Source organism: Molothrus ater, chromosome 6 (assembly GCF_012460135.2).
Source record: "Molothrus ater isolate BHLD 08-10-18 breed brown headed cowbird chromosome 6, BPBGC_Mater_1.1, whole genome shotgun sequence".
NCBI lineage: Eukaryota > Metazoa > Chordata > Aves > Passeriformes > Icteridae > Molothrus > Molothrus ater.
Genome location: NC_050483.2, coordinates 13647439 through 13672658, shown reverse-complemented (window position 1 = coordinate 13672658; position 25220 = coordinate 13647439). Strand labels below are relative to the sequence as shown.

General features: G+C 40.9%; 2 protein-coding genes across 2 annotated transcripts in view; both read left to right on the top strand.

Moving 5' to 3' along the window:
• Positions 1 to 17607, top strand: part of PIK3C2A (phosphatidylinositol-4-phosphate 3-kinase catalytic subunit type 2 alpha) — a 50644-nt gene extending 33037 nt beyond the window's left edge. The window contains 20 exon segments of the mRNA XM_036383816.1: positions 368 to 476; positions 1237 to 1379; positions 2010 to 2198; positions 2662 to 2755; positions 3005 to 3099; positions 3430 to 3610; positions 4149 to 4253; positions 5270 to 5362; positions 5612 to 5741; positions 7192 to 7328; positions 7987 to 8156; positions 8424 to 8580; positions 9000 to 9109; positions 10306 to 10513; positions 12291 to 12415; positions 12809 to 12926; positions 13019 to 13100; positions 13520 to 13629; positions 13887 to 14012; positions 14601 to 17607. Coding sequence (XP_036239709.1) covers positions 368 to 476; positions 1237 to 1379; positions 2010 to 2198; positions 2662 to 2755; positions 3005 to 3099; positions 3430 to 3610; positions 4149 to 4253; positions 5270 to 5362; positions 5612 to 5741; positions 7192 to 7328; positions 7987 to 8156; positions 8424 to 8580; positions 9000 to 9109; positions 10306 to 10513; positions 12291 to 12415; positions 12809 to 12926; positions 13019 to 13100; positions 13520 to 13629; positions 13887 to 14012; positions 14601 to 14783 — 2665 coding nt within the window. The 3' untranslated portion in view covers positions 14784 to 17607.
• Positions 17608 to 17741: 134 nt separating this feature from the next.
• RPS13 (ribosomal protein S13) lies at positions 17742 to 22165 on the top strand. The gene is made up of 6 exons (XM_036383817.1): positions 17742 to 17824; positions 18070 to 18118; positions 19859 to 19937; positions 20813 to 20982; positions 21341 to 21441; positions 22088 to 22165. The coding sequence occupies exons 1-6, from the start codon at positions 17802 to 17804 to the stop codon at positions 22119 to 22121; spliced, it is 456 nt and encodes a 151-aa protein (XP_036239710.1). The 5' UTR covers positions 17742 to 17801; the 3' UTR covers positions 22122 to 22165.
• Positions 22166 to 25220: the final 3055 nt, after the last annotated feature.

Sequence of the window (25220 nt, the reverse complement as noted above, 5' to 3'; positions counted from 1 at the left end):
CTTGCAGAATCTGATAATGTGAGAAGTCCAGCAAATGGTGATGCCTGTAAGATTCATATGCCTGGGCCTTTTTTCTAGAAGTTAAGAAGAGTGTGTGTGTGTGTGTGTGTGCATTCAGTTTTTTTCTCAGAAGCAAAAGTATTCCTTTTCTGAATTAAAGAACAGGGAGCACCTAATTTATCTGTGTCAACTAAATTAACACTGAACTCTTTCCTTTGCCTTTTCCACCTAAAAGTTGTGTGCATCTCTTTAAAGCACTTAAAGTACAGATGGCAGCCAGTGAAAATCAGTAAATTAATTTGACAATAATATTTTGGTGAAGTAAACAGACTGTGATGCTAATAACCTGTACATGTTCTTTTCTCAGGTTGTTAACAAGTGGGACAAAGCTGTTGCAACTGTGGACCACATCACATCCACATCATGTGTCAGGGATGACCAGTAAGAAAGGAAATATGGAAAGAATAGTATTGCAGGTTATACATAATTCTGATTTACTCTGTGCTTTGTTTGAATGTTGTGATTTGTTGTAAGTCATATTAGGTGAATGTTTTGAGGAGAGGGAAAGTACTGCTAAGTAATATTTGAAAGTCAGTATAGAATAGTGATTACTAAACTGTAAGGGCAAAGAATGGAAAGCTCTGGAAGTCTCTGCAAATCTGTTATTGAATAACCGTCTGGAAGTAAGAGAATTCAGAAGTGCTTTGGCATGACATGCTGCCAGTACTGGGAGAGAATGTTTTTGAAAGCAGTTCATAGAAATGGGTGCTGAGATGGGAGTGGTCTGGACACCAGCAGTAGCAATTCCAGCTCCTTTACAGAAAATAAGCACCTCTCTTTCTCAATTCAGAGTTCAATTTTCCCTCCAAAGAGAAGATGCCTTACTAGGCATGGCTCAGCAGTCCCAAAACATGGCCTGAGTGGGTGGCTGGGTGGAAACCACTGGTGTGGGTTTGAACAGCTCTGATTATCTCTGCTCTAAGCATTCTCACTTCTCTTCTGAGGAGAGCTGTAGCCACTGCATTGTGCAATAACACAGCTGTACTTTTAGGAGCTGTAGTCATGTAGAAGAATTGAGATGGAAAAAAATATTCAGCAAACAGTATCTGGGGACTGTTGCACTTGTAGAACTAAAGAGTTCAGATACTCAACATCTGAGATTGCTGGAAGGGTGAGCTTTCTATACTTAAGGACTTGCATCATCTTTTTTTCTTTTTCCTTTTGTTTTTTTTTCAGATTGACTTCCCATCCCATACTTTTGATATTGAATATAAAATTCCTCAAGCTGCAAAGACTACTGCACATCATTCTGTAGAAACACTAGAAAAGCCATTGAGAGAACGTCTCCTTGCCATTCTCTCCAAGGATAGCACCATTGGGTATGTCCATCTCCTCTTCAAAAAGAGCTGGGCTCTTTTTGCACATGACAATTTGTAACTAGGGCATGGAATGCTTATGTATTCTTGAGTTTCTGTTAATTTTTTTAATATATTTTGAAGACTTGTAGAGACTTAAATGAGAGATTGAATTAAACATGTGAAATCATGGAGTTGACTTAATGAATTTCCTTCTGTTTTCCTTGGCTGCTGCTGTTAGTTTCTTGCTACAAGACTGCTGCCCCTTTGCCTGCCTGTTATAGTCACCTGTTCCTACTTGGCACTTTCTCAGTTCCAGGGAGTTCCAGCAGTGGCTGTTCATGTGCCATGGGAGCTTTTCTGGCAGCCTTTCCTACTCATCTGCACCAAAAAAAATTAATGCTTTTGGTTTATTTCAGATTATACTAAAACTTAACTTTGTCCTGCCCAAATTATAAATTAAACAAATGTTTTCTTAATGTTTGAGGCTTTATTTGGCTTCTTGTTTTAACTTTTGTAGAGGAAAGAGTAATTTCAATGTAATTCCATTCGGTGTGTTAAATTATCTGCCTGAATACAACAATCAGTGGCATTGGGGTTATTCAGGTGATGGTTTGTCATGTGCATTATAAACTGAAATGCTCTTGTCTGCAGGCTGTCGAAAGAAGATAAAGAATTTTTGTGGGAGAAGAGACATTATTGTCATAGCCATCCTAATAGCCTACCAAAAATACTGGTTAGTGCCCCTCACTGGGACTGGGCAAGTCTTCCAGAAATATATTCATTACTTCAGAGGTGGCCTCCTTTATCACCCTTAGCTGCACTGGAACTACTTGATTCAAAGTAAGAAAACTGTAAATAAACTCTCTTGTGTTTTGTTCAGCATTAAATGACTCTTCTTTGGTAGAAGATCCTGGAATGGTGTTCTGTGGGAAAATACTGCTGAATTTCTTGCAGAAAAAGTTAAATGATATTAAAATTTTAAAGAACCCATACTTACTTTATTGATGTAGCCTTAACCAAGTCACATAGTGAAAGCACAGCAACTGTGGTTAGGGTTCTGAAGTTTAACATGCAACAGGACAGGAGTTTATACAGCCAGAGTTTTGAGAGGTTTTGAGTGTGTTTGTCCTAAGCATGCACATGCAGTTGCATCTTAGGTGATGAAAGACCTTGTAGTCCCTTATTGAGCTTTTAAAGACTTTACATGGTTGCTTTTCTATCTAGCTGATCTCAAAAAAAGAATAAGAAAAAGAATCCTACATGAGCAGAGAAAATTTGATGTGGATTTGTGGTGACTTTTTAGGTTTGCTGATCAGGAAGTACGAAATACAGCTGTGAACTGGATAGAGACATTGAGTGATGATGAGTTAACAGATTTCCTCCCTCAGTTTGTGCAGGTAAGACTTGCTGCCTACGTAGAAGTTTAAATATTTCTGGCTCTTGAATACACAAAGGAGTTGCTTCTGACTAGCAGCGGAAGTTGTGTGCCTCTAACTGTAATGCACAGTAGGGGAAACAATTTGAATAAATAATCTCTTTGTGACTGTCCAAAGTATTTGTGGTAACTATCTGTGCATTAGTCACAAAATATATCTTCATCAAGAATTAAATGCAGACCTGATTTATGTCATTTCCATTGTATTTAGGCATTGAAGTATGAGACCTACCTTGACAGTGCTCTTGTGAAATTTCTTTTGGCTCGGGCACTGGGAAGCATTCGGGTTGCGCACTACCTGTACTGGTAAGGGGTTCTCTGCTCATTGATCATGTAATGTGTGTGCAACAAGATTAATATTGCAGATAAAAAATCCTTCTTAACATCATCATTCAGTAACATAACAATGGTTCTTATGAATGGTGATTATACAGAATGTAGATCCTAGTTGTGCTGTTGTTTTTTTTAATGAAAGATAATGCCTCTACAAAGCACAAACTTCTGGTTTTTTCTATCCTGTATATCAGTAACTTCAGACATATATGGTACTGATTCACTAAACTATTTTAATGTCTTAACATTACATTGTTTGCTGTATTTTCCATAGGAAAATTTAACTTATATATTTTATTTCAGGCTTCTTAAGGATACACTGTATGATACAAAGTTTGGTGTAAGGTATGAGCAAATTTTGGGAGCTTTTCTTTCAGTCTGTGGAAAAAGGCTGAGGGAAGAGCTGGAGAAGCAGACCAGGCTAGTGCAGCTCTTTGGAATGGTAGCAGAAAGAGTAAAGCAAATGAGTGGATCTGCTCGGCAGGTGTGTATATATTTTTAATTCAAAACTAATCCATTTAATTGTCTTTTTAGTCTAAATTCAAAATGTTATGTAAATGTATAGGAAATGTTATGAACCTGTTGCTCTGCAAAGTTTAATGAAGTTGATGCTTTTGTCAAGTTTGTTACCTGAAACATATGGTGAGGTGATAGGCAAGAAAGTATAGGAGGGTTTCTGTGTATGATCAACTGGAAATGAATTGAAACCTCTTACTGCTGAAGAATGATCTCATCATGCAAAGGAATGGGATATCTGTTTTTGTGCTGGTGATAGAACTTAAGAGTTTGATGGAGTGGGATGCTGTCATCTGGTTCAGTCAAAAAAAGCCCCACAAACATGTGTGATGAGTGTTACATTGCTAGGCTTAGGTATTTGTCATAGCTAAACCAGGAGCTGTAGTTTCTGGCATTCCTTTGACATTATGGAGTTAAAATAGTGCCTTCAGGATAACTTTGTCCAGAAGTTTTCTGTCGATGATTCAATGAAAAAAATGTCAGCTGAATTTTCTTTCTGTCTGCAGGCTGCCTTGCAAAGTGGCATGGAGCGTGTGCAGTTGTTTTTCTTGAAGAACAAATGCCGTTTGCCTCTCAATCCCAGCCTTGTGGCAAAAGAGTTAAATATTAAGGTACTGCACATTTAGGGTTTCAAAACTCTTTTGTAAGAATTACATCTAGGTAAAGCTTTTAGAAATGAAAAAGACCACTTCAAGTGCTTGAAAGCTCTTTATGCTGTGGAGATGGGGTTTAATCAAAAATGCTGATTGAATAAGGCAGCAAAATTCAGTGAGCAAAGATAAAATGTGTACAAATACAGTGTAAAACCAACAAGGCACTTGTGTTAAAACATATAGACAGATATCTGTAATAACTTACGACATCTTCAGGCCCTGTCTCCTGAGACCAGCAATTCTGAAAGTGCATGAAAAATCCTGTGTGCATTAGTAATCAAAAGAGGAAATTGACCAAGAATATAAAGTTCAAGCAGTGAGTAAATACTGTGAAACATGTGGAACTGCCTGATACTGATTATGTCCAGATATGCTGGAGAGGGAGGCAGTAGCTTTATTTTATTGTGAAGGTCCAGCAAGTAATAATGTAGGAGAAGCAGGTAAATTATTTTTCCAGAACACTGCAAGGTTTGACAATATCTGCTCAACCACAGTCTTGATTATATCATCATGCATGACTGAAAACCTAAAGGTTTGTTAATGCTTGAACTAATCCTGTGTTTGAGAGACAGCTCATCTCACTTTTCTTCTGTACTGTAACTATTAAATCATGAGCAGGGACTTGAAAGCAGATAAATGAGAAGATACTGTGAAACACACAAATACACATTTTTAATACATCTCCTAGGTTTCAAGTAAAAGCTGCTGATAAAATATTTATTCATGTTTTATTCACTCTTCCCTTCAGAATGTTTGAAACATCACTGTGCAGCACTGTTGGCTTTTGTACAAGAATTCAACAAATAACAGCCAAAGGGCTCGTTATTCAAGGGAAGCACGTATTCACCACAATGGAAATGTTAAAAGTCTGAATAGACACATTGTGTGTCAAACCTGCTTGTTGTCAGAATGTCTTGTTTTCTGGGCTAGCAGGAATAGTCCTTTCTGACCATTGACATTAAATCTACTTGCAGGCCTGTTCTTTCTTCAGCTCCAATGCAGTACCACTCAAAGTTGCACTGATTAATGCTGACCCGCTGGGAGAAGAAATTAATGTGATGTTTAAGGTAGGCCTTGCATGTGTCTTGGAGAAAATAAAGAAGTTGAATAATAATCACTATTTCGTTGGTATCAATTAATTTTAGCATAGACCAATAAGCTTAGTTATTCCATGAGTTTGCTCCTGTGTATCTAGAAAGCAACAAGTGAACAGTCCATAAAACATAAAAATCTACCACATGTGAAAGTTTAATTGTAGCCTGTTTTGCTTTCAAATTTACTGTGTCACTGGTTAACTTTTTATTTTTCCATTTAAGGTTGGAGAAGATCTGAGACAAGATATGTTGGCTTTACAAATGATTAAGATCATGGATAAGATCTGGCTGCAGGAGGGACTGGATCTAAGGATGGTTATCTTCAAGTGTCTCTCAACTGGAAAAGACCGAGGTGCTAAACCAGATGCTGCTTTTAATCTTTGCTTCCCCCCTTCAATTTCTTGTCATACTGATAATGAAAAACCTCTGGGAAGAAGGTGCCAAGTAACAGTTCCACTGCAAGGAACTTCAGTACTTGAGAGAATAATAAGTTAGATTGTTCTGAATTTCCTGATGGCTGAGTGGCATCCAGATGTGTTTTCTTGAGTGTTCTGTTGTCAATGAACAGTGAGACAAACAAATACAGTGATAAAAATCAAGGTTGTTATTCATGCTCTTACTGCAACACAAGAAAATAATGTTGCTACAGCAATCCTTATTCTGAAAGTTTAATTATGGTGAAAGTATTCCAGTGCAAACCAAAATGCTGAAGTATTTGGAATCTGCTGCAGTTGCATCAGGGAGTATCATTCTGGTTCTGAAATGTGCAAAAAGAAGAAAAATTTGAACTAGCCCTTGACATGCACACACACTGTCCCCCAGCATTTGTGTCATATTCTGGTGAAAGTTCCTTGGCAAGATGAAGTTGTCTCTGGGGTTTGAAAGTAGGTCACAGAACTCTGAGTGCAAATACTGTGCCCTGCACCTTGAACATGCTTTTTGCTAGTTTTAGCTAATTCTCCAGAGCTAGCCAATAGAAACCAAAGATATTTAAGAGGATAAACAATAAATTAAATATTTCTTTAGTCAGATGAACAGCATGACCAAAACTCTTAAATACATGGAAAAGATGGAAATTTAGGTTGGCAAAACTAAGCAAAAAGCTTCTATTTATGTAAGACTTGCTTTTTAGAGAAACAGATGGCTTTTCCTCCTACTCTGAATGATGACTTGATTTATGTAGCTTTTTTTTTCTTGTTGCTAATATTAGTGTCATTAAAGTACTCAAAATATTGACGGGGACAAGTCAAATGGATCTAAATTACAGACGTACCTTGAGTAGCTCTTGCCAAAATAGAAGTAAAATTCTGTTAATCAACTAAATGTTTTCCTTTTATGATTTAGCTGTACAAATATTTTTAGTAAATTATTTCTCCAAAATAAGGCCACATATGAAGCCCACTGTCTGGTCTGTTTCAACGCTTGACAGCAGATAAAGTTACTAGATTAATTCACTATCAGTGTATGGGAATTGCCAGCATCAAAGTATTTTGCCCAATTTAGAGTTAAAGTTTGTGTGGTAGAAACTAATTATTCAAAGTATAACTTAAGTGTGCATTCTAGCAACTGTAACTAGTTGTACTGAAGCAATCTAAGTTGGATTGCTACATGTTTCATGGTTTACTTTGTAACATAGTCTGTGGAAATGCTTGGGGGACTAACAGAATTATTTTTACACATGACCAGGTTTTCAAGGAGTTTGATCTGTAACTGTAAGATTCATCATTGTTAGGAATGACTAATAAAAATGCAGCATCACTTAAGGAGATGCCTAAATACACTTTATTTTATTCTGTATCAAGGCATGGTAGAGCTTGTTCCTGCTTCAGATACACTTAGGAAAATTCAAGTGGAATATGGAGTGACAGGTTCTTTTAAGGACAAGCCTCTGGCTGAATGGTTGCGGAAGTATAATCCTACAGAGGAGGAGTATGAAAAGGTAACTTTTCAGCACTGGTTTTTTGGGTTTGAAGATCATTTAAAAGGGCTAAGTACAATCTGATGAAAGAATGAAATTCATATCCAGGTCTTCCATTGAAATGTTTGGTTTGTGTCTTTAAGAAACTTAATTTTTTTCTATACTTGGAAAAGAGTAAATTAAAATCCCCCCCCTATAAAAAGGAGCCAGATGGATTCTCAGGATTCTCATCAAGAGTTTTTATTTGATATAGAAAAAATGTACTTTAAATTCAAGACAGGGGACTAGTGGCTGCTCTTAATTGAAGTTTAGGAGCAGTGGCCTCTTCTTGTACACATGAGATTCAAAAATTAAAATATTTTTTTGGGCTGTAATCCCATTACAATACATTGGAAATAAAAGTCTTGTACCCTTTTCTTTGCTAACTCCTCTTTTGTCTTCAACTACTATTTTCTCTTTCATTTATGTTAAAAATAAAATAACCATTTTTGCTGGAAAGTGGGATAGCAAGAGATTTTGGCAAAGCTTAACTGTTTGAAGAACAGTATTTGGGGGGAAAGAAAGGAAATTTTTATTGCCTGGTTTGGATTTTGCACTCATCAAGTTTGACTGTTGAATACATGAATTATGTTTTTCCACTGATATTTGATTTCAATTCACTTCTTTTCTCTCCTCCCAGGCTTCAGAGAACTTCATCTACTCTTGTGCAGGATGCTGTGTAGCCACCTACGTCCTGGGAATCTGTGACCGCCACAACGATAACATAATGCTCCGGAACACCGGGCATATGTTCCACATCGACTTTGGGAAGTTTTTGGGACATGCACAAATGTTTGGGAGTTTTAAAAGGTATTTTCTGTACCTAAGCAAAGTGGAGAATGAAGTGATTTTCTTGCTAAGTGTTCTCTGAGAGATCTGCTGTAGGTCCAGTACCATGTGAATGTGCTGTGTAACCTGGGCCAGCACTTGGGAGAGGAACCCAATCCAAACCCATGAAATGGCATTAATGGAATATTTAATATTGTGACCTCAGGGTGGGGATGGAGGGCAGCAGCAAGCACATGACAACAAAGAGACCTTAAGATGAACTCATTAATTTCTGTGCTTTTTGAACAGGGATCGAGCTCCTTTTGTGCTGACATCAGATATGGCTTATGTCATTAATGGTGGAGAAAAACCCACCATTCGCTTTCAGCTGTTCGTGGATCTCTGTTGCCAAGCTTACAACTTGATAAGGAAACATGCCAGCCTCTTCCTTAACCTACTTTCATTGGTAATCATTTTTCACATTCAATTGAATTGATAGGTCTGTCATGCTGGGTTGTATTAAAAACTATGCTTTTTATGCTGCAGAAATACATAATGCAGGTTTTTTTAAAAAAGCCAGAAACATCTGATCTACTTTTTGGAAAGCTTCATTTGGAATCTTTCAAGCTTTTTTGCTGCCTACCTCTTTCTTGAAAATTTAAAACTAATATACTACCACAAATTGCACTGCAAAGAGTTTTTAACTGCTTTTAATTCAGCAGAAATAGTGAATAACTGCTGATTATAAGTAATTGGTGTCGATTGCCATTAGTATTAAGCAGATTAGTGCAGCTACAAATGAATTTGAGGGTCTAAGTCTTAATCATTTCAGTATAAAATCATATTTGGTTTATTACATTAAAACTAAATTTCAATTTCTTGTAGATGCTTTCTTCTGGGTTACCAGAACTAAGTGGGGTTCAGGACTTGAAGTATGTCCAGGATGCTCTCCAGCCCCAAACAACAGATGCAGAAGCCACCATTTTCTTTACAAGGTACTGGAAAAGGGAAAACTAAAATATCTCACAGTATCATCCTCTAAATGGAAGATTTCTGATAGGAAAAAACCTCCTAGGGATGGTCACAAACATGTCTGTACAAGTTGAATAGTTACACTGTACAATCATAAAAGATCAGTTAACTACATAGGTAAGATCAGTTCTGTGTAAGAGTAATGCTTGTGCTAAAGTACCTTGCAGATTCTAGAGGTGACCTGGTGTGAAAAATTGGTTTAAAGTGCTGAGAGTAAATAATTCTGTCTGGCTGTTTAACAGCTACATTTTGAATACACCCTAAATTATTTAATAGCCGAGTATATGATGGAAAGCATGGTAAAGAAGTTCTCTCTTGGAGAAGTGCTTTTGCACAATGGGAAGGGAGGGATGATCCTATGCTAAGTGGAGGAGTGCATACAGTGTAACTGAGATGTTGCAATGTGCTATAAAAGTGCTACTGTACTTCAGATACACAGGGGAAACTGCAGTGGTGTGCATGCAACTTAGAATCAGAGAAAAGTTTAGGCAGGAAGGGACCTTTAAAGGCCATCTAAGACCAATCCTCCTGCAATGAGCAGGGGCATCCACAACTAGGTGAACGTCCTCAGAAATGTGTCCTGGCACATCTACAACATCTCTGGGCAACCTGTTCTGGTGTTCCACCACTCTTACTGTAAAAAATTTTTCTTTCTTATACCTAATCTGAATCTATCCTCATATACTTTATCCCTTGTCCTCTTACAGCAGGTACTGCTAAAAAGTTTGTCCCCGTCCTTTCTATAAGTTCCCTTTAAGTAGGAATGGCCTCCCCATGAAAGGCCACAATAAGATCTCCCCAGAGCCTTCTCTAGTCTGAGCAATGCCCATTCTCTCAGACTGTTCTCACAGGAGAGGTGTTCATCCTGCTGATAATTTCTGTGGGCCTTCTCTGGACCTGCTGCAACAGGTCCATGTCTTGCCAGGGCTCCAGAGTTGGATGCATGTCTGGAAAGCCTTCACGTCTCCACTAAAAACCTATTCCAAATTTGGATACTGAGTCTTCTATTAAATGTTGATATGATACTATTTATATAGCCCAATGATCACTCTTAAAAACCTTTTCTTTGTCAGTAAGAAATAGGGTTTATTTTTCTTCACCTTGAGTCTGATGCATTGACAGAACCGCTTTTGTGTGTTTTGATGTTTCCTTTTTCTAGGCTGATCGAATCCAGTCTGGGGAGTGTTGCCACAAAGTTCAATTTCTTCATTCACAACTTGGCTCAGCTGCGTTTCTCAGGTCTGCCTTCTAATGATGAGCCCATCCTGTCGTTTTCTGCTAAAACCTATTCTCTCAAACAAGATGGCCGAATCAAACAAGTGTCTGTGTTCACCTATCAGAAGAGATACAACCCAGATAAACACTATGTAAGTACCTGGGAGCTGTTTCCATTCAGGGAGGATAAGGGGGTGTTTTCTTCCAACAAGACACAGGGAAGGGACAGGGACAGCTGACCAAAACCAGCCAGAGGGATATTCCACAGCGTATAATGTCACTGTCAGCAATAAAAGGCAGGTGTAGAGGAAGAAAGCAGGAGATGGGAGAAGGTTGTCTTCCAAGGTGGCTTTTTGGGAACTGGCTGAGCATGGATCTGCCTGTGGGCTGTGGCGATTGTCTTGTGTCACCTTCCCTCCTCAGAAGCTGTCTTTATCTCAGCCCACGGATCTTCTCGCTCTTGCTCTCCCCGCTGTCCCACTGCTGAGGGGGAGGGAGTGAGCAAGCAGCTGTGTGGGTGCTGAGCTGCTGGCCAGCAGCAGCAGCACTGCTAGAGTACAGACTGGCATTTCTAGCATCCCATAATATCTTGCAAAATGAAAACACCTCTTGAAAAGCATCTAGAAGGAAGTAGAAAGGGCAGAAGTAGTGTTGGTGGAGATTATTTTAAAATACAGAAAGTTGAGTCATGTTGACGGGCTTTTTGTAGCTGCCTTCTGTAAAATGGCTCCTTCCTGAGTAGGAGTTGTAAAATCAGACACTCTGGTTTTGGTCTGACCTTCCATTAAAGTTTGGTTTGTTCCTCCTAAGTTAGAGCATTGTTTTCTCTACTATTGCACTTACACTCTTAGTCTTACTAGATACACCAACCATTGCGATTTGCCCTCAGATTTTAATAGACCTGGGTTACACTTTGAGACTTATTGTGTGTATCCTATGCAGATGTGCAACTTTCTTCAATTTTTTTTTAGTTGTTTTATTTCTCTACTGCTATTTGCTGGGCTGGAGTAATCAGCTCAAGTTGCATTGTCCAGAACTTTTTTATAACATGAGCTATATTGATAGATGTAAATGTACGTCTCTTTCCAAGCTGTGTTTGCTGTAAATATCTTAATCTGGTAAGACACCAGCAAGGAAAGCAGAACAAATCTAACTAATGCTGGAAGTGAAGAGTTCTGTTCTGAATCACTGTATAATAAATGAATTCGAGTGTCCTGGTCTAAGCCAAAACAGCCTCGCCTCTTCCAGGAAACTGTTAGGATGGTCTAGATTCTGTCCAGATTTTAAAAGTTAAATTATATGTTAAAAGTGTAACTCCTCTGCCCATAAAATGAGGATGCTGAACTGAATTTTCTGTGCAGCTCTCAAACTTAATTTCCCTTAAATAATGTGAATGTGTCCTGTGACTGTACTCACAATACTTTGAAAAATTATTTTTGTATAATGCAGTGCACTTGCATCCTCCTGCCAAATTATCACTTTAAAAGTGGAATCCTTTAGAATCAGGAGGGAATTAAATTGAAAAAAATACACCTGAAAAGTTCTGTAGTAGTTCTGGCCCCCAGATACATGTCTGTATGTAATCCTGCACCAGTGTTAACATTCTGCATACCTGGTATGGACTTCTAATGAGGCTTCAAAGGGAGAGTGTGCACAGTTCAGCCTTACCTACGTTCATCATCACCCTTCATCTGTCAGCTGTGGATCTACCTTGTGGGAAGACCATGTGATGTTAATTTGCATGATGGGCTATTTATAATTCTACTATGAAATGCCAGTCTTGGAATAAGGGATATAATAATGGGATATATATTCAGGAGAAAGATTACTATAGGAGAAAGAGTTGATTGAAGAGTGAAGAAAATGATATTGTTAAGTAATTTTATAATATTTTTATATCAAATACTTTTATTTTTGTGTTTTGGGCAGATCTATGTAGTGAGAGTTTTGAGAGAAGGGCAAGTTGAGCCAACATTTGTCTTCCGAACATTTGATGAGTTCCAGGAGCTCCACAACAAACTTGGCATTCTCTTTCCTCTTTGGAAGTTACCAGGGTATGTTCCTAACTCACTCATCACTATCACCAAAGCAACAAAACTGCTCCCAGCTGGGTGGAGCAAGAAATAGCTTGAAATGGAGACAAAACTGCTGAGGGGCAAACTAGACCTCAAAGTTGGCAATTAAGGGAGAAAGCAGTTGTCTCTCAGACTTAAGGAGGAGATCCAGAGGAGCATCTCAGTGTTGTGGTCTGTGTCATATCACATATAATAATTACCTATCAATATTTCCTTGCCTTTCTGGAGTGTCATAACCCATGCTGTGTTTCCACTCTGGATTGGCAAAGGACCCCCAGATGTCATCACTTGAGGATGGAAATGACAATGGAATCCAGCTGTACTTACTTCTGATAAAGTAGCTGAAAACTCTGTGTTGTTCTTCTCATGTAGCTTTCCTAATAAGATGGTTCTGGGAAGAACACATATCAAAGATGTAGCAGCCAAAAGAAAAGTGGAGCTCAACAGCTACATACAGAGCCTGATGAACAGTTCTCCAGAGGTGGCAGAAGTGAGTATATGTAATTTAAAGCAAATGCAAATTTTCAAGTTTTGGTGCTTTTTAACACTTAAACTAACATGTAACATTTCTTCCAAATTTAGTGTGATCTTGTTTATACTTTTTTCCATCCGTTACTTCGTGATGACAAAGTGGAAGGAATAGATGGAATAGCCAGACCTGCAGGTAAGGGATGTTTATAAATTGAATTATATAGCTTGACACATTTACAGTGTGAATCTTTGGAATGTTTTTTACTTACCTGGAGTTTTCTCTCATTGAAAACTGCATCACTATCTTTCCAAATGTGCCTACATACAATTTCAAGGACATACATACCAAAAATTGCAATAATGTGTGTTATCACTTGGGCTTGTTTATGGCTTGCCTGAATTATTCAGATTTTCACTCCAAACCTCCAGGCTGGTTCTTGCAAGAGAATGCAAAAACCTTTAAAGCCTGTAGCCTTTCACCTGTTAGGGAGCTAGAAATAAAATCAAGAACCAAACTTGGTCTAAGACTTGTATTTTTTCCCATATGTGATAAGTCAGTGTAGTAGTGATGAAAATGTACCAGTATCACAGAAGAAATAATTGTTATTTCAGATACAAGTCCATCAAGTCCTACCTCAGGCAAAGTGGGAGGAGAAGTGAAGCTATCCATATCCTATAGAAATAGCACTCTATTTGTCATGGTGATGCACATCAAAGACCTGGTAAGTGGAGTTTCTGCACTCACTGGCAAAAACTTTCCATTTTGTCAATTACCATCTTGACTTAGATAGATGCAGGAATGGTGAAACTTTTCTTTTAAATTTTCTTTTAAATTTTTCTTTTCTTTTAAATTTTCCAACTACCTGCTTAATTAACTGCTGCTTTTGATTAGCTTGATTGCAAAGTCTGCACACTTGAAAATAAATATGCAGTTAGCCCCTAATTAGTTTTCTGACTTGGCTTGTTTCTTTGGCTGTAGGTTACTGAAGATGGTGCAGATCCAAATCCCTATGTGAAAACCTATTTACTTCCAGACACGCACAAAACATCCAAACGCAAAACCAAAATCTCCCGGAAGACGAGAAACCCAACTTTCAATGAAATGGCAAGTTAAAATTTATGTGATAACTTCCTGTAGCTTATTATAATCTCTTATAATCTCTTATTCTAAACAGTAATTAAAATATTACTGCTTTAGACTCAAAATAGTCTAAAAAGAAAGTGAATATGTATAAATGGAAAAGGAACTGTTTCCAAAAACTTTGTGCCCTGTTTAAATATAAAGCATCTTATAGCATAAGATCTTATGAAGATCTTACAAAGCATCTTAGTGGGTCAGTGTGCTATTACAAGGAAGCAGAAATTTCTCAGACTGACTCTGAGGAGTGATGTGGAGAAGATAAGGAATCTTAAACTAAAACTCCCCCTGCCCTGGATTCATTGACTCATGATGTGGAGAAAAATGAATTCAGAAGTCTTGGTGTGTAAATAGTACGTCAGTCATTTTAAACACTTAACATGGGGAGTACAGAATAAGACAGGGATGTCCTTCAGCCCATTATGTGAGAAAGGGATGTGCTGAATGGTCACAGTGTGTAGTTCAGACATCTTCAGTGGCTGGGCAGGCAGAAGAAAGGGCAGCCTGGGTAATTTCTTTTGGTTAACCAGACAATTCTTGCCTCTCACCTCCCAGCTCGTGTACAGCGGATACAGCATGGAGACTCTGAAACAGAGGGAGCTGCAGTTAAGTGTGCTGAGTGCAGAATCGTTACGTGAGAACTTCTTCCTGGGTGGAATTACACTGCCACTGAAGGACTTCAACCTGAGCAAGGAGACTGTGAACTGGTATCGACTGACTGCTGTGCCCTACCTGTGAACTCAGTCACACCAGAACAGTTGTATTCACTTGTGCTTTGTGCATCTTCCTACTTGAAGATAACCTGTACATCTGAAAGCAAGAGACTCTCCATTTCAACAGATATATTGGACCAATGTTCAGGCAGCCTCATTTGGAGGATTGCAAAAATACTGCTTTGTACCCATGTGATGTTATCAAAGCATCGTTTGGAAGTATTTAAGAGTTGTGGGTAAAGGAAGGGGTTTTTAAACCATCAGTGAAGGTGAGATGAGCAGTTTGACCGTGCTGGTTGGTTGAACCATAACTCAGTCATTAGGCCTGAGGATGCAGTGCATTTTTGCTTTTGAATTGTTGCCGCTGTTGTGGCATCCACGACACGATGCTGGAGAACATCAAAGAAGTTGCATATTTTAGGATTACATTCCCACTACTAATGAGACATCACAGAAGCAGCGACAGGTAAACTTTTGGTGTCTGCACACACACCTGTAGAAATGAAGGTTGAAGGGCTGGAAAAATTCCTTAAAAACATTTAATTCATGCTTCTCTGAGACTTATTGGAGTGAGTGCCAATAGTGGAAGTTGTAAATAATGGTGCCTTATAATTCAAATGCTTCTCTTTTACCTCATTTCTGGTATTTAAATATGTATACATATTAACTTTGAGCTCCTTATACAGGGGGAACATTCTCATATTTGATACCTTGCAGGTCCTACTGGAAGCCTTTTCCCAGGATGTTATTTACAAATAGCATCACTTATACTAATCTTCACAATTTATTCAACTTAAATAAGTTTTTTTCCTACTCCATCTTCTATCCATGGTCTCCAAAAATTGAATGAAGACTGGCTGAATGTGGTACTGTAGGAAATGTACCCAGCTTCTCGGTGGGGGTTTTTGTTATAATTTCTAGAAGTTTTCAATACTGCAGTGATTAAGTGTGGAACAGATTCAAACACTAATCCAAAGTGGCATTTGCATCTGTGCTTCCAGGGAAAGGGTGGCCTCTAATTGAAAAGCACCACTGCTGGCTGAATTGCAGGCCAGAAATTAGTTCCTATTAACAGCTTTGAGAGAGGAACTTGGCTGTTTTTTTTTCCTTTAGCAGTTCACAGCAATACAGTTTCTCACTCCCAGTAAGAACTACTCCAACTAAACTACTTCATTTCAAGGAATATTAGATTTGAATATATTGTGACAGTGGAGTGCAATTTTCACTATCTCCGTTAATACCACTGGTTACTTAATTAGGGCCTTTCTGCACTACAGGTGTCACCTTTTTGTTCACCTAATTTGGGATTTAGGATGTTCATGTTCTGTGTAAAGAAAGCTCTAAAGTTGCACACTTCTTTAGTACAAAATCGTGAAACAAACTTTTAAAGTGAAATATGCAACTATGAATGAGGACACAATACGGGGAAAGCCTTCTATCTACCCAACACTAAAAACCTATTTTATAATCCAATTTTCCTTCCCCTGCTACTGACCAATCTCCCTTCAGTACAGAAGAGAGAAGTAAACTTGAATCTCCTGGTGCCTAAATGATTCATGGTCCAATTTCATAGGAATTATTGCAATTAAAAAGCTAATGATACCTTGAATGTTAGAAACTGGGCCAATACTAATGGGCGCTAACAAATCCCAGTTGTAGTAGGCATCCTCTGCATATTTTTCATTTAGTATATAGCCTGTAAATAATATACTATATAACTAACTAGATATATTTCCTGCTCACTTGATGCTTTTGAGACTTACTCCATTCCATCATTAGAATCACAAGTCACTTAAACACAGGAAAGTAGACTACTGTTTTTGTGAAACGTTCCATTGTGAAATAAAATGAAAGCAATATGGACTGCCTTTTTTGCAGTTTGCTATTAAAGCACAGTGTCTTACAGCACAAAATACAATTAAACTAAAATCATTTAAAAGTTATTTGCAGTTTTAACAGTTGTCTGGACTGAAAACAAAAGAAAAAGTATAGTACTGTATTACTGTTAGCACATGTCCTGACTTCTGATTTAATCTTCTTCATAGCTTAACTCATTTTGTGCCTTTCCCTTCCTTTTCAAAACCGTCACTGGCTGGAGCTTTTTATGGTCATGGATTTTATGTTGTCTATGGGATCTGGCCTTGGCCTCTCCTCACGTGTAGAGGACCAGCACCAAGTTTGCACCTCTTTGCACTATTCTCAATTACAAAAAAACTGATTGTTGCAATAAGAATTTTACCGTGCTACGTAGAAAAACCAAGATGGATGTGAAAGAGGGAAATATTTGATTGGGATGGAATATACCAGTATGCTAAGTAGCTTGAAATTGTAGTTTTAACAGCTTTTTATATCTTGTTTAATGAAAAGAAAAAAAACATCTTTTATGCACCGTTTGACCTGCAGCCAGAAGTGTTATTGTCCCTCCAGACCTTGTGTTGGAATCCGAGAGCAGCAGCTTGCGCTAGGACCTCTTCCTCTACTAACCTCCAACTTTGCACTGAACTTTTTATTACTGCCTTTGTACGACAGCTGCCTGTCTCTGGACGCATGTGCGATCTTTGGTAAACGCTCTTTTCTCTATTTTTACAACTGTACGGTTGTGTAGAGCCCCCGTCACCCGCCTTAAGGCCGGGGCTGCCCCGGGGCCCGCCTGTGTCCCCCTCGCCGGGCGCTCCCTCGCTCCCGGGGGGCAGCGAGAGCAGGGCGCCTCCCTCCGTCTGTGTATCTCTGAGAACCAAATACTTTCATTAAACGATAATAAAGATGTACAATATGGCCCCGCGTGGGGCGCGTTCGCTGTGACTCCGTAACTCTCCTGTACGTACATTAAACACTATTCTGGAATAAAACCCAGCGCGTGGCCGGCTCTGTGTTGGAACGGGGCGGGCGGGGGGCGCTCTGGGCGGGACGGCTGAGGGGGCGCGGGCGGGGCGCCGCTGATTGGCTGCGGCGGGCAGGGGGCGGGGCTGGGTCGGGACGGACGCTTCCTGCGGAAGTGCGCGGGAGGGGCCGCTCCTTCTCCCCGCTCCGCTCTGCCGCCATCATGGGTCGCATGCACGCTCCGGGGTGAGTCGCAGGGCCGGGCCGGGGCCGCGCCCGGGGGGCGACCCGAGGCTGCTCTGGGGGGCTGGGAGAGCACCGCGAGCCGGGCTGGGGGCGGGAAGGGTGCTGCGGGAGCGCTCCGGCGCGTGTGCGGATGGCGAGGGAGGCGGGCGGCCGTGCGGACATGGCGGCGGGGTGGGGAAGGCTCGGGCCGAGGGGCCGAGTCCCTCGGCTCGGGTGCTGAGTGTGTGATGCGCTTCCTCCCGCAGAAAGGGCCTGTCCCAGTCGGCCTTGCCCTACAGGCGCAGCGTGCCCACGGTGAGTACCTTCCCCAGAGCCTTTCCTAGAACCTTCCATAGAGACTTCCCTAGAACCTTCCATAGAGACTTCCCCAGAGCCTTTCCTAGAACCTTCCATAGAGCCTTCCCCAGAGCCTTTCCTAGAACCTTCCATAGAGACTTCCCTAGAACCTTCCATAGAGACTTCCCCAGAGCCTTCCCCGCCCCGTGCGCGCTCCGGGACCCACAGCGCAGCTCGCAGTGCCCGCGGAGGGAAAGGAAAACGAGATCTGTAGAGTTTGGCGTCATCACTTTCAAATTGTGGCCTTTCAAATTGTGTAAATGCTTCCTTGGCTTGTGATGGAGCAGGCTTCCTGGTGAGGTCTCCTTCTGAGGAAGCATTCAAAACCCACCTGGATGCAATCCTGTGTAATCTGCTCTATGTGACCCTGCGTTGGGGAGGGGTTGGATTAGATGATCTCCAGAAGTCCCTCAGCCCTGAAAATTCCGTGGTTCTGAGATGATCCTTAGTATACTGAAGAAGCAAGTGTGTTTTCATAGCCAGATGGTTGGTTTGGCAAAGAAATCTTTTTTCGTCTTCTATTTAAGTATTTCTTCAGATACTTCGAGTCTGCAGGCTGGTAATTCCTGTAGATTAAATCATTGTTTTCAGACTCGAGTTTGCACTTGTGGTATAAATCGATTGCCTTCAGAAATACTTACGACCAATTTGGTGGTCAGGGGACTAAAAGAGATAGTTCTGGTGTGCTCTTAGTTCTTTCAAGGGTACTTCCACTTAAAAAGGCTTTCTCTGTCCTCCTTTGCAAGATCATTTCTTGGAGCATCTCTTTATTGGCAGAAAGAACAACTTGTGTTGCATGTGGGAAAGCATGGAATAAAAAACAGTGAAATGGGAACATAAACACAAAATCTGTAATTAAATAAATACAATTAAAAGTAACGTAATATAAAGGTGCTTCTGATGGTTAAACAGTTCAATAACAACTAGGATGAACAAATGCTATATCTTTTTTTTAAAAATTCTGTGGGGATTTTTTGCTTAGTTTTATTTAGATTCTGTCTTAAATGGTGATCTTTAGAGCACTTCCATGTTTATTTTTGCTGTGCTTTTCTATTTCATACTGTGATAGTAATGAAAATTCAAAATCAAGAGCTTCTGTAGCTTATAGCAAGTCAGGATAACGTGACTTGTTGGTGTTCTTTCCTCATTAGTAATCATGGAAGCAGTGGCTTTATCTGTACTGTTTAACTTAAAATTAATAGAAAAGGCACAGTCCTATTTTGGAAGGTTCCTTTAATTTTAATTAACTAGTGTACTTTAAGTGTGATTTTTCACGTCTCTGTAGTTTGTTTACTGAGAGGTGGTTAAATGGGTCTCAATTTTGTATTTATCAAAGGACCTAGGTGAAGAATTCCTTCCCAAGGACAGTGATTTTTTTGTCTGTAACATTGGATTTGTGCTTCTGGTGTGGCAATTAAAGTGAAATAGTGATAAAGCAGTTGGTGGAGGCTTTATGGAGTTTTTTAAATGGAGACTCATCTTCGCCTCTGCCTTCTCTCATGACATTTCACTAGCACTATGGGTTTATTATATGCTAAAAACTTTTGTATCATTAAAAGCGCAATTTCAGTTCTTGATTGTTTTTTCAGGCATTACAAAGCATCTCTTTCTACCATTTATTAAAAGTTTTTATGTAGCTTGCCTCTGTATTAAGCAGTTGTTAAACAGGTTGGCTTTTTTTTTTCTAATTTTCTTTAGTGGCTGAAACTTACTTCTGATGATGTAAAGGAACAGATCTACAAGTTGGCTAAAAAGGGCCTGACTCCCTCCCAGATTGGTAAGGATTATCAACCACTCCTGAATGGGGACAAACCCACATTTTTCTGACTGTAATATGTTAATTGTTCCTTCAGCCTGTAGTAAATAAGGTGCTAAGAGAACACAGCTCTTCTGGTGTACCTGTGCTCACTGTGGGTGCCGCTGAGAGTCCTGGGATAATATCCTGCCGCTGGGACGTTATGTGTGTTGTTCTTGCAGGGAGAATATTTGGTGAGGCAGTGGGTTGTTTCTGGTTTTTTTCCAAGTGGAAGACTTGAAGCATCTGTTTCATCTTATAGCCTGTCCTTAGGAATGGCCACTAATAGGTGTTATAGGGAAGCTTGATGTGCCCAGTTTCCTGTAGGAAATTTTCCAATTCCAGGATCCCTATGGGGTTTAGTGAGCCAGGCACTGCAGCTGCACCATGGACTGGTTCTGGGGTTTGAACCCTTCCAGAGCTGAAGTGTTGGCATGACACAGGCCATGAGCTATGTATGCTGTGTAAGTAGGTGCTGTGTAAATGAATGCTTTCTATTTTTGTAGTCCTGAAAGCAATATTAATTCCTTGTAGAGGGATCCATAGAATGATTAAATATGTTGCCTTAATGAGTCCTTGTTGAAAACTTTCCAGTAGTATTGGCAAAGATGAGCACCTCACCTATGTTAGCATGATGGGAGAGTCAGTTGTCTTTTAAGTGTTCCTAGACAAAGGGTTTCAGCTTCTGTAAATTGTATTTTGCTCGCTCATTGTCTGCCGTTTCTTCAATTGCCACTGGAAAGGTTTTAACTTGGAGAAGTTTTTTTTTTGGCTAGCTTGTAACTGTAAGGTCAGTTTCACGAGATTGTTGGTGTATGTTTCTTCTTTTCAGTGTAAGATGTACGTGTTTGTTTCAGGTGTGATCCTGAGGGATTCCCACGGTGTTGCCCAGGTTCGCTTTGTTACTGGCAACAAGATTCTGAGAATCCTGAAATCAAAGGGACTGGCTCCAGACCTCCCAGAGGATCTTTATCACCTGATCAAGAAAGCAGTTGCTGTTCGAAAGCATCTTGAGAGGAACAGAAAGGTGAGTGCTCCTTCAGTTAGATAACTCAGTGTCTGTGATTTTAAATTACACAGTAGTTAGTGTGCAGCTTGACAAAGCAAAGACTCTTAGTGTGATGTTAGCCCCTCTTTGAGGAAACTCCTGAGGCTGGGGAGGTATTTTGAGCAAGGAGAATGGTCTTTGGAAAGGATTTTAAAAGCAGTGTTTAAACAACGTGTTTCTGGTCCTGCTCTGACTTTACTGAAGCTTTGGTAACAGAAATGTGAAGTTTTTAGCAATAGCTGTGGATTATTTGCTTTACTGAAACTCATCTGAATTGTGTCTTGAGAAGCCCCAAGTAGTTGTGATGTTGGGGTTGTAATGTAACTTTGTTTCCCAGGACAAAGACGCCAAGTTCCGCCTGATTCTGATCGAGAGCAGGATCCATAGGCTGGCTCGCTACTACAAAACCAAGAGAGTGCTGCCACCCAACTGGAAGTAGTAAGTCTTCTCCTGCATTCCTCTTGGCACTGAGGACTGCAAGGTCTTGTAAACTGTGCTGGGCTGTTATTCAGAGGGTGAGGAGTGCATTGTGATAGGTGTGTATCGCACACTAGGCAGCAGAGAACAAGTATTTTCATAAATAATCAGTGGGAAAATCCATGAAACTTACACCTGGGCTAAATGACTGTTGTAACTCTTGGTTAAAAATCATGGTCCCAACAAATGAAGTCACTGCTAGGCAATTTTTATAACAATTTAAACTGTGGTGTTGGTTCTCAGGTACTTTTATAGTTATGTCACTTTCAAAGCTTAGTAGCTGTGACAAAAAGGAAAGTAGCTTGTAAGCTTTTCTCCAGGAGAGGTAACCACCATAGAATTCCCACAGATGTTAGGATTAGACTTATTTCCCCAAGAGCAGCTAGCCTGGTTTTTAAATATATGGGTTTGTGCTGTCACCCTAGGATTTTTTATTGTAAAAGGAAGAGTGAAATCTTAGGCCATACAAATTTTTAAATAGTGATTTAGCTGCTGGTAGTAGTTAACTGATAGTTAAAACTTTTAACTGAAGCATTGCTTTTGATAACTAGTTTGAAAAACTGCTTCTGCAATTAATATTTCTCTCTTTTCTCTCCTCTCTTTTTAGTGAATCATCAACAGCTTCTGCCCTGGTCGCATAAGAGCTGGCTGTGACTAACTGAAAGAATAAATTTTCGTTACCTGAGTTTGTGTTGTCTCTAAGTGGTTGGTGGGTTAGAGGCTCCTGCTTGTTCTAGGAAGCTGCATGTGAACAGGATGTTTTCCAGGTGGAGCAGACACGTGGCTGTGATTTCCACATTGCTGTCCTGCAGTATCAAATCTGGGTTGTGCTTGTTGCAGTGCTACACCAGTTGGATGTTGGTGTCTGTGCTTAAACTGGTTTGGTTTTTTGTTACCTGAGAGCCTCAAGTTAGTGAAGTGTCCTGTTCATTCACTGCAGATGTGTTTTCTTCATCTGGGGCTGTGCCTCTTGTGTCGTGTAGAACTGGTCGAGAAAGCAGTGACAGCAGGAAGATGTAGAAATATATAAATTGCAGAAGGGGTTATGCAGGTGAGGGGTTAAAACAAAACAGGAGAGGTTAATTAATTAATCACAGGTCATGTGGACCTGTTGCTTGTGCAGAGAGCTTAAGCAGACTTCAGCCAGTTCCCTGGCAGTAACTTGCTGTCATTTGTAAGTAATTTTAAGAGTAATCTTTGAGATTTGGGTAAGTGTGGACAGCAGTTTTAGCTGCTCTCAGATGTTGTGTCTTTACTGAAATAGTCTTCCCTAAACCCTAAGAACAGGAGCTATTGGATGGTCATTGTTGCCAGTGTTGTGTCTCCAGATTTCTGATAGCTTTACCTGAAGTAATTTTTCTGCTGAAGAAACAGAAAACATAGGGAAAAAAAATTCTCCTTTTCTAGGAGAAAGTTATAAATTGAGTTACTCTGAGTTGTTGTGACTTGCTTTTAAATGTGGGTGCATTACTTGACTTGTGTCACCTTGAGAAGTAAATTGATCCAAGCCGTGTCATTTTTGTACAGTGTAGTAGCTACTTCCTAGATCATAACCAGCAGGACCTGGATTTCACAGAAAAACGGGATTCCCCTGGCAAATGTCGCAGCTAAATACAGGCCTGTGATCGGGAGGCAGGTGCAGCATTCGGCCGCAGCCCCAAGTGCTGTCCGAGTCCCTCCTGCCCGGGAGCAGCCCGGCCGGCACTCGCTGGCTCCCCGCGCTCCGCTGCCGAGCGCTGTGTGCAGGTGCGGGACGCGGCCGCGCGGGGGCGCCCGCAGCCGGGAGCGCTGCAGCTGCGCGGGCCGAGCAGCGCCGCCTGCGGGGCCGCCGCTCCCGGCCCGGGAACAGCGAGGATTTCCGAGCTGCCAGCTGCTCCGGCGGCTCTGGGAGCTTGCGGGAGCTCAAGGTGTTTTCCTGAGGATGGAGGAAGAGGCGTACACCATATCTCTTGTTGAGGAATGGTAATGGTGTTGCAATTGTACTGTTGTGTTCAGGGTTCTACTGCTTATGTTGCTAAAGATTCTGTACTTCCTATAAATCATGCAGGCTATTTTAGGTAAATTGTCCTCAGTAGGATTAATCATAAAATCAACGTGGCCTGTATTGAAAGGGACATTAAAGATTACCCCGTTCTAACCCCCTGCCTTGGGCAGGGACACCTTTGAGCCCTATCCAATCTGGTCTTGAACACTTCCAGGGATGGGGCAGCCAAAACCTGCCTGGGGAGGCTGTTCCAATGCCTCACCACTCTCACAGCAAAGAATTTGTTCCCAATACCTAACCTAAATTCCCCTCTCTGTTTGGACCCATTACTCCTTGTCCTATCACTACAGCTCCTGACAAAGTATCTCTCTCCAGCTTCCCTGGAGTCCCTTTCAGATACTGGAAGGCTGCTGTGAGGTTTGCACACAGCCTCTTCTCCAGACTGAAAAACCCCAATTCTCCCATCATGTCTTCATAGGGGAGCTGCTCCAATCCTCTTTACCAACTTCATGGCCCTCCTCTGGATCTGCTCCAATAGTTCCACATTCATTTTACCTTGGGGACCCCAGGGCTGGCTGTAGTGCTCCAGGCAGGATCTCACTGGAGCAGAGGGCCAGAATCCCCTGCCTTGACCTGCTGGTGGTGTTGCTGCAGCCCAGGGATTGTTCATCCCTTACCCTTTGGATTGCCATAGCCACAGCAGGAGTTGGGCTCACTTGCCCAGGGCTGTCTGCACAGCAGCTGCTGTGGGAGCAGTGGGGCCAAGCTCTGGAAGGAGTAAATCCCCCTGGAACCTGTGAAAATCAGCAATGCTCAGAGGGATGTGCTCCAGGAGTTAAAGGGAAGCATCAGGTGAGTTCATCATTTGTGCCACAGGGCTGTGAAAGTCTCTCAGGTAGTCTGCTAACTGTTCTGCCATGTTCTGAGCACCAGGACTGCCCCAGGCAGCTCAGCACTGGTGATCCAGCTGCCCAGGAGGCTTAGTGGAGTCTGCCACTCTCTGTAAAGGTACAGTAACGTCTCTTGTCAGGAGAGATGTGGTAATGGGGATAAACCCAGGCATGCATACAGTTGCTCGAAATGGATTTTTTTAAGGGCTAGCACAAACTGGCTTCCCTCTCGCTTAGCACTTTGGGTCCTACTGCTCTCTTGCTTTCTCCTGTCACTGTCACGTGCTTTATGGCTTCCCTTGCCTTGATTTAACCTTCAGAATATACTGGTTTGCCTTATTCCCAGCAGCAATGTACAAATTTCCAGCGTTGCCTTTTCCTCCAGCAGCACTTTTTGCTCTCCCAGCAAGTACAAATCAGAACAATGATTTTTTTTTTTTTTCCCTATCCCAGTGTGAGCTTTTTCCTGCTTTTTGCTGGGGCACACATCAGAAAGGAGCTCTCAGCCTCTGTCACTTCCAGAGGAGCAGCCCCTTTTTTTGTGAATCGGTCAAGGCAATTTTTTTCCTTTCCTTTAGGTAACCTGAATTTAGCCTGCCCTGATTTGGGTCAGCTAGGGCAGTGCTCAAATGTATGAACACACCTTCGTGTTTTCTTCACTCCAGCCTGGAATGGTAAGTCCAGAAAGGTCTTTGGTTGAATCAATACATGTCATGTGCAGTTTCTACCTCTATTTCTAGGAAAGCATTTCAAAGGTGACTGTTAAGTATGAAAAGGATTAACCTTGACAGGGATTTAAGGGAAAGCTTTGATTCAGTCATGGCCAGAGGACTCTCTTAGTGCTAGGTATCTCTTTAGTTGTGGAG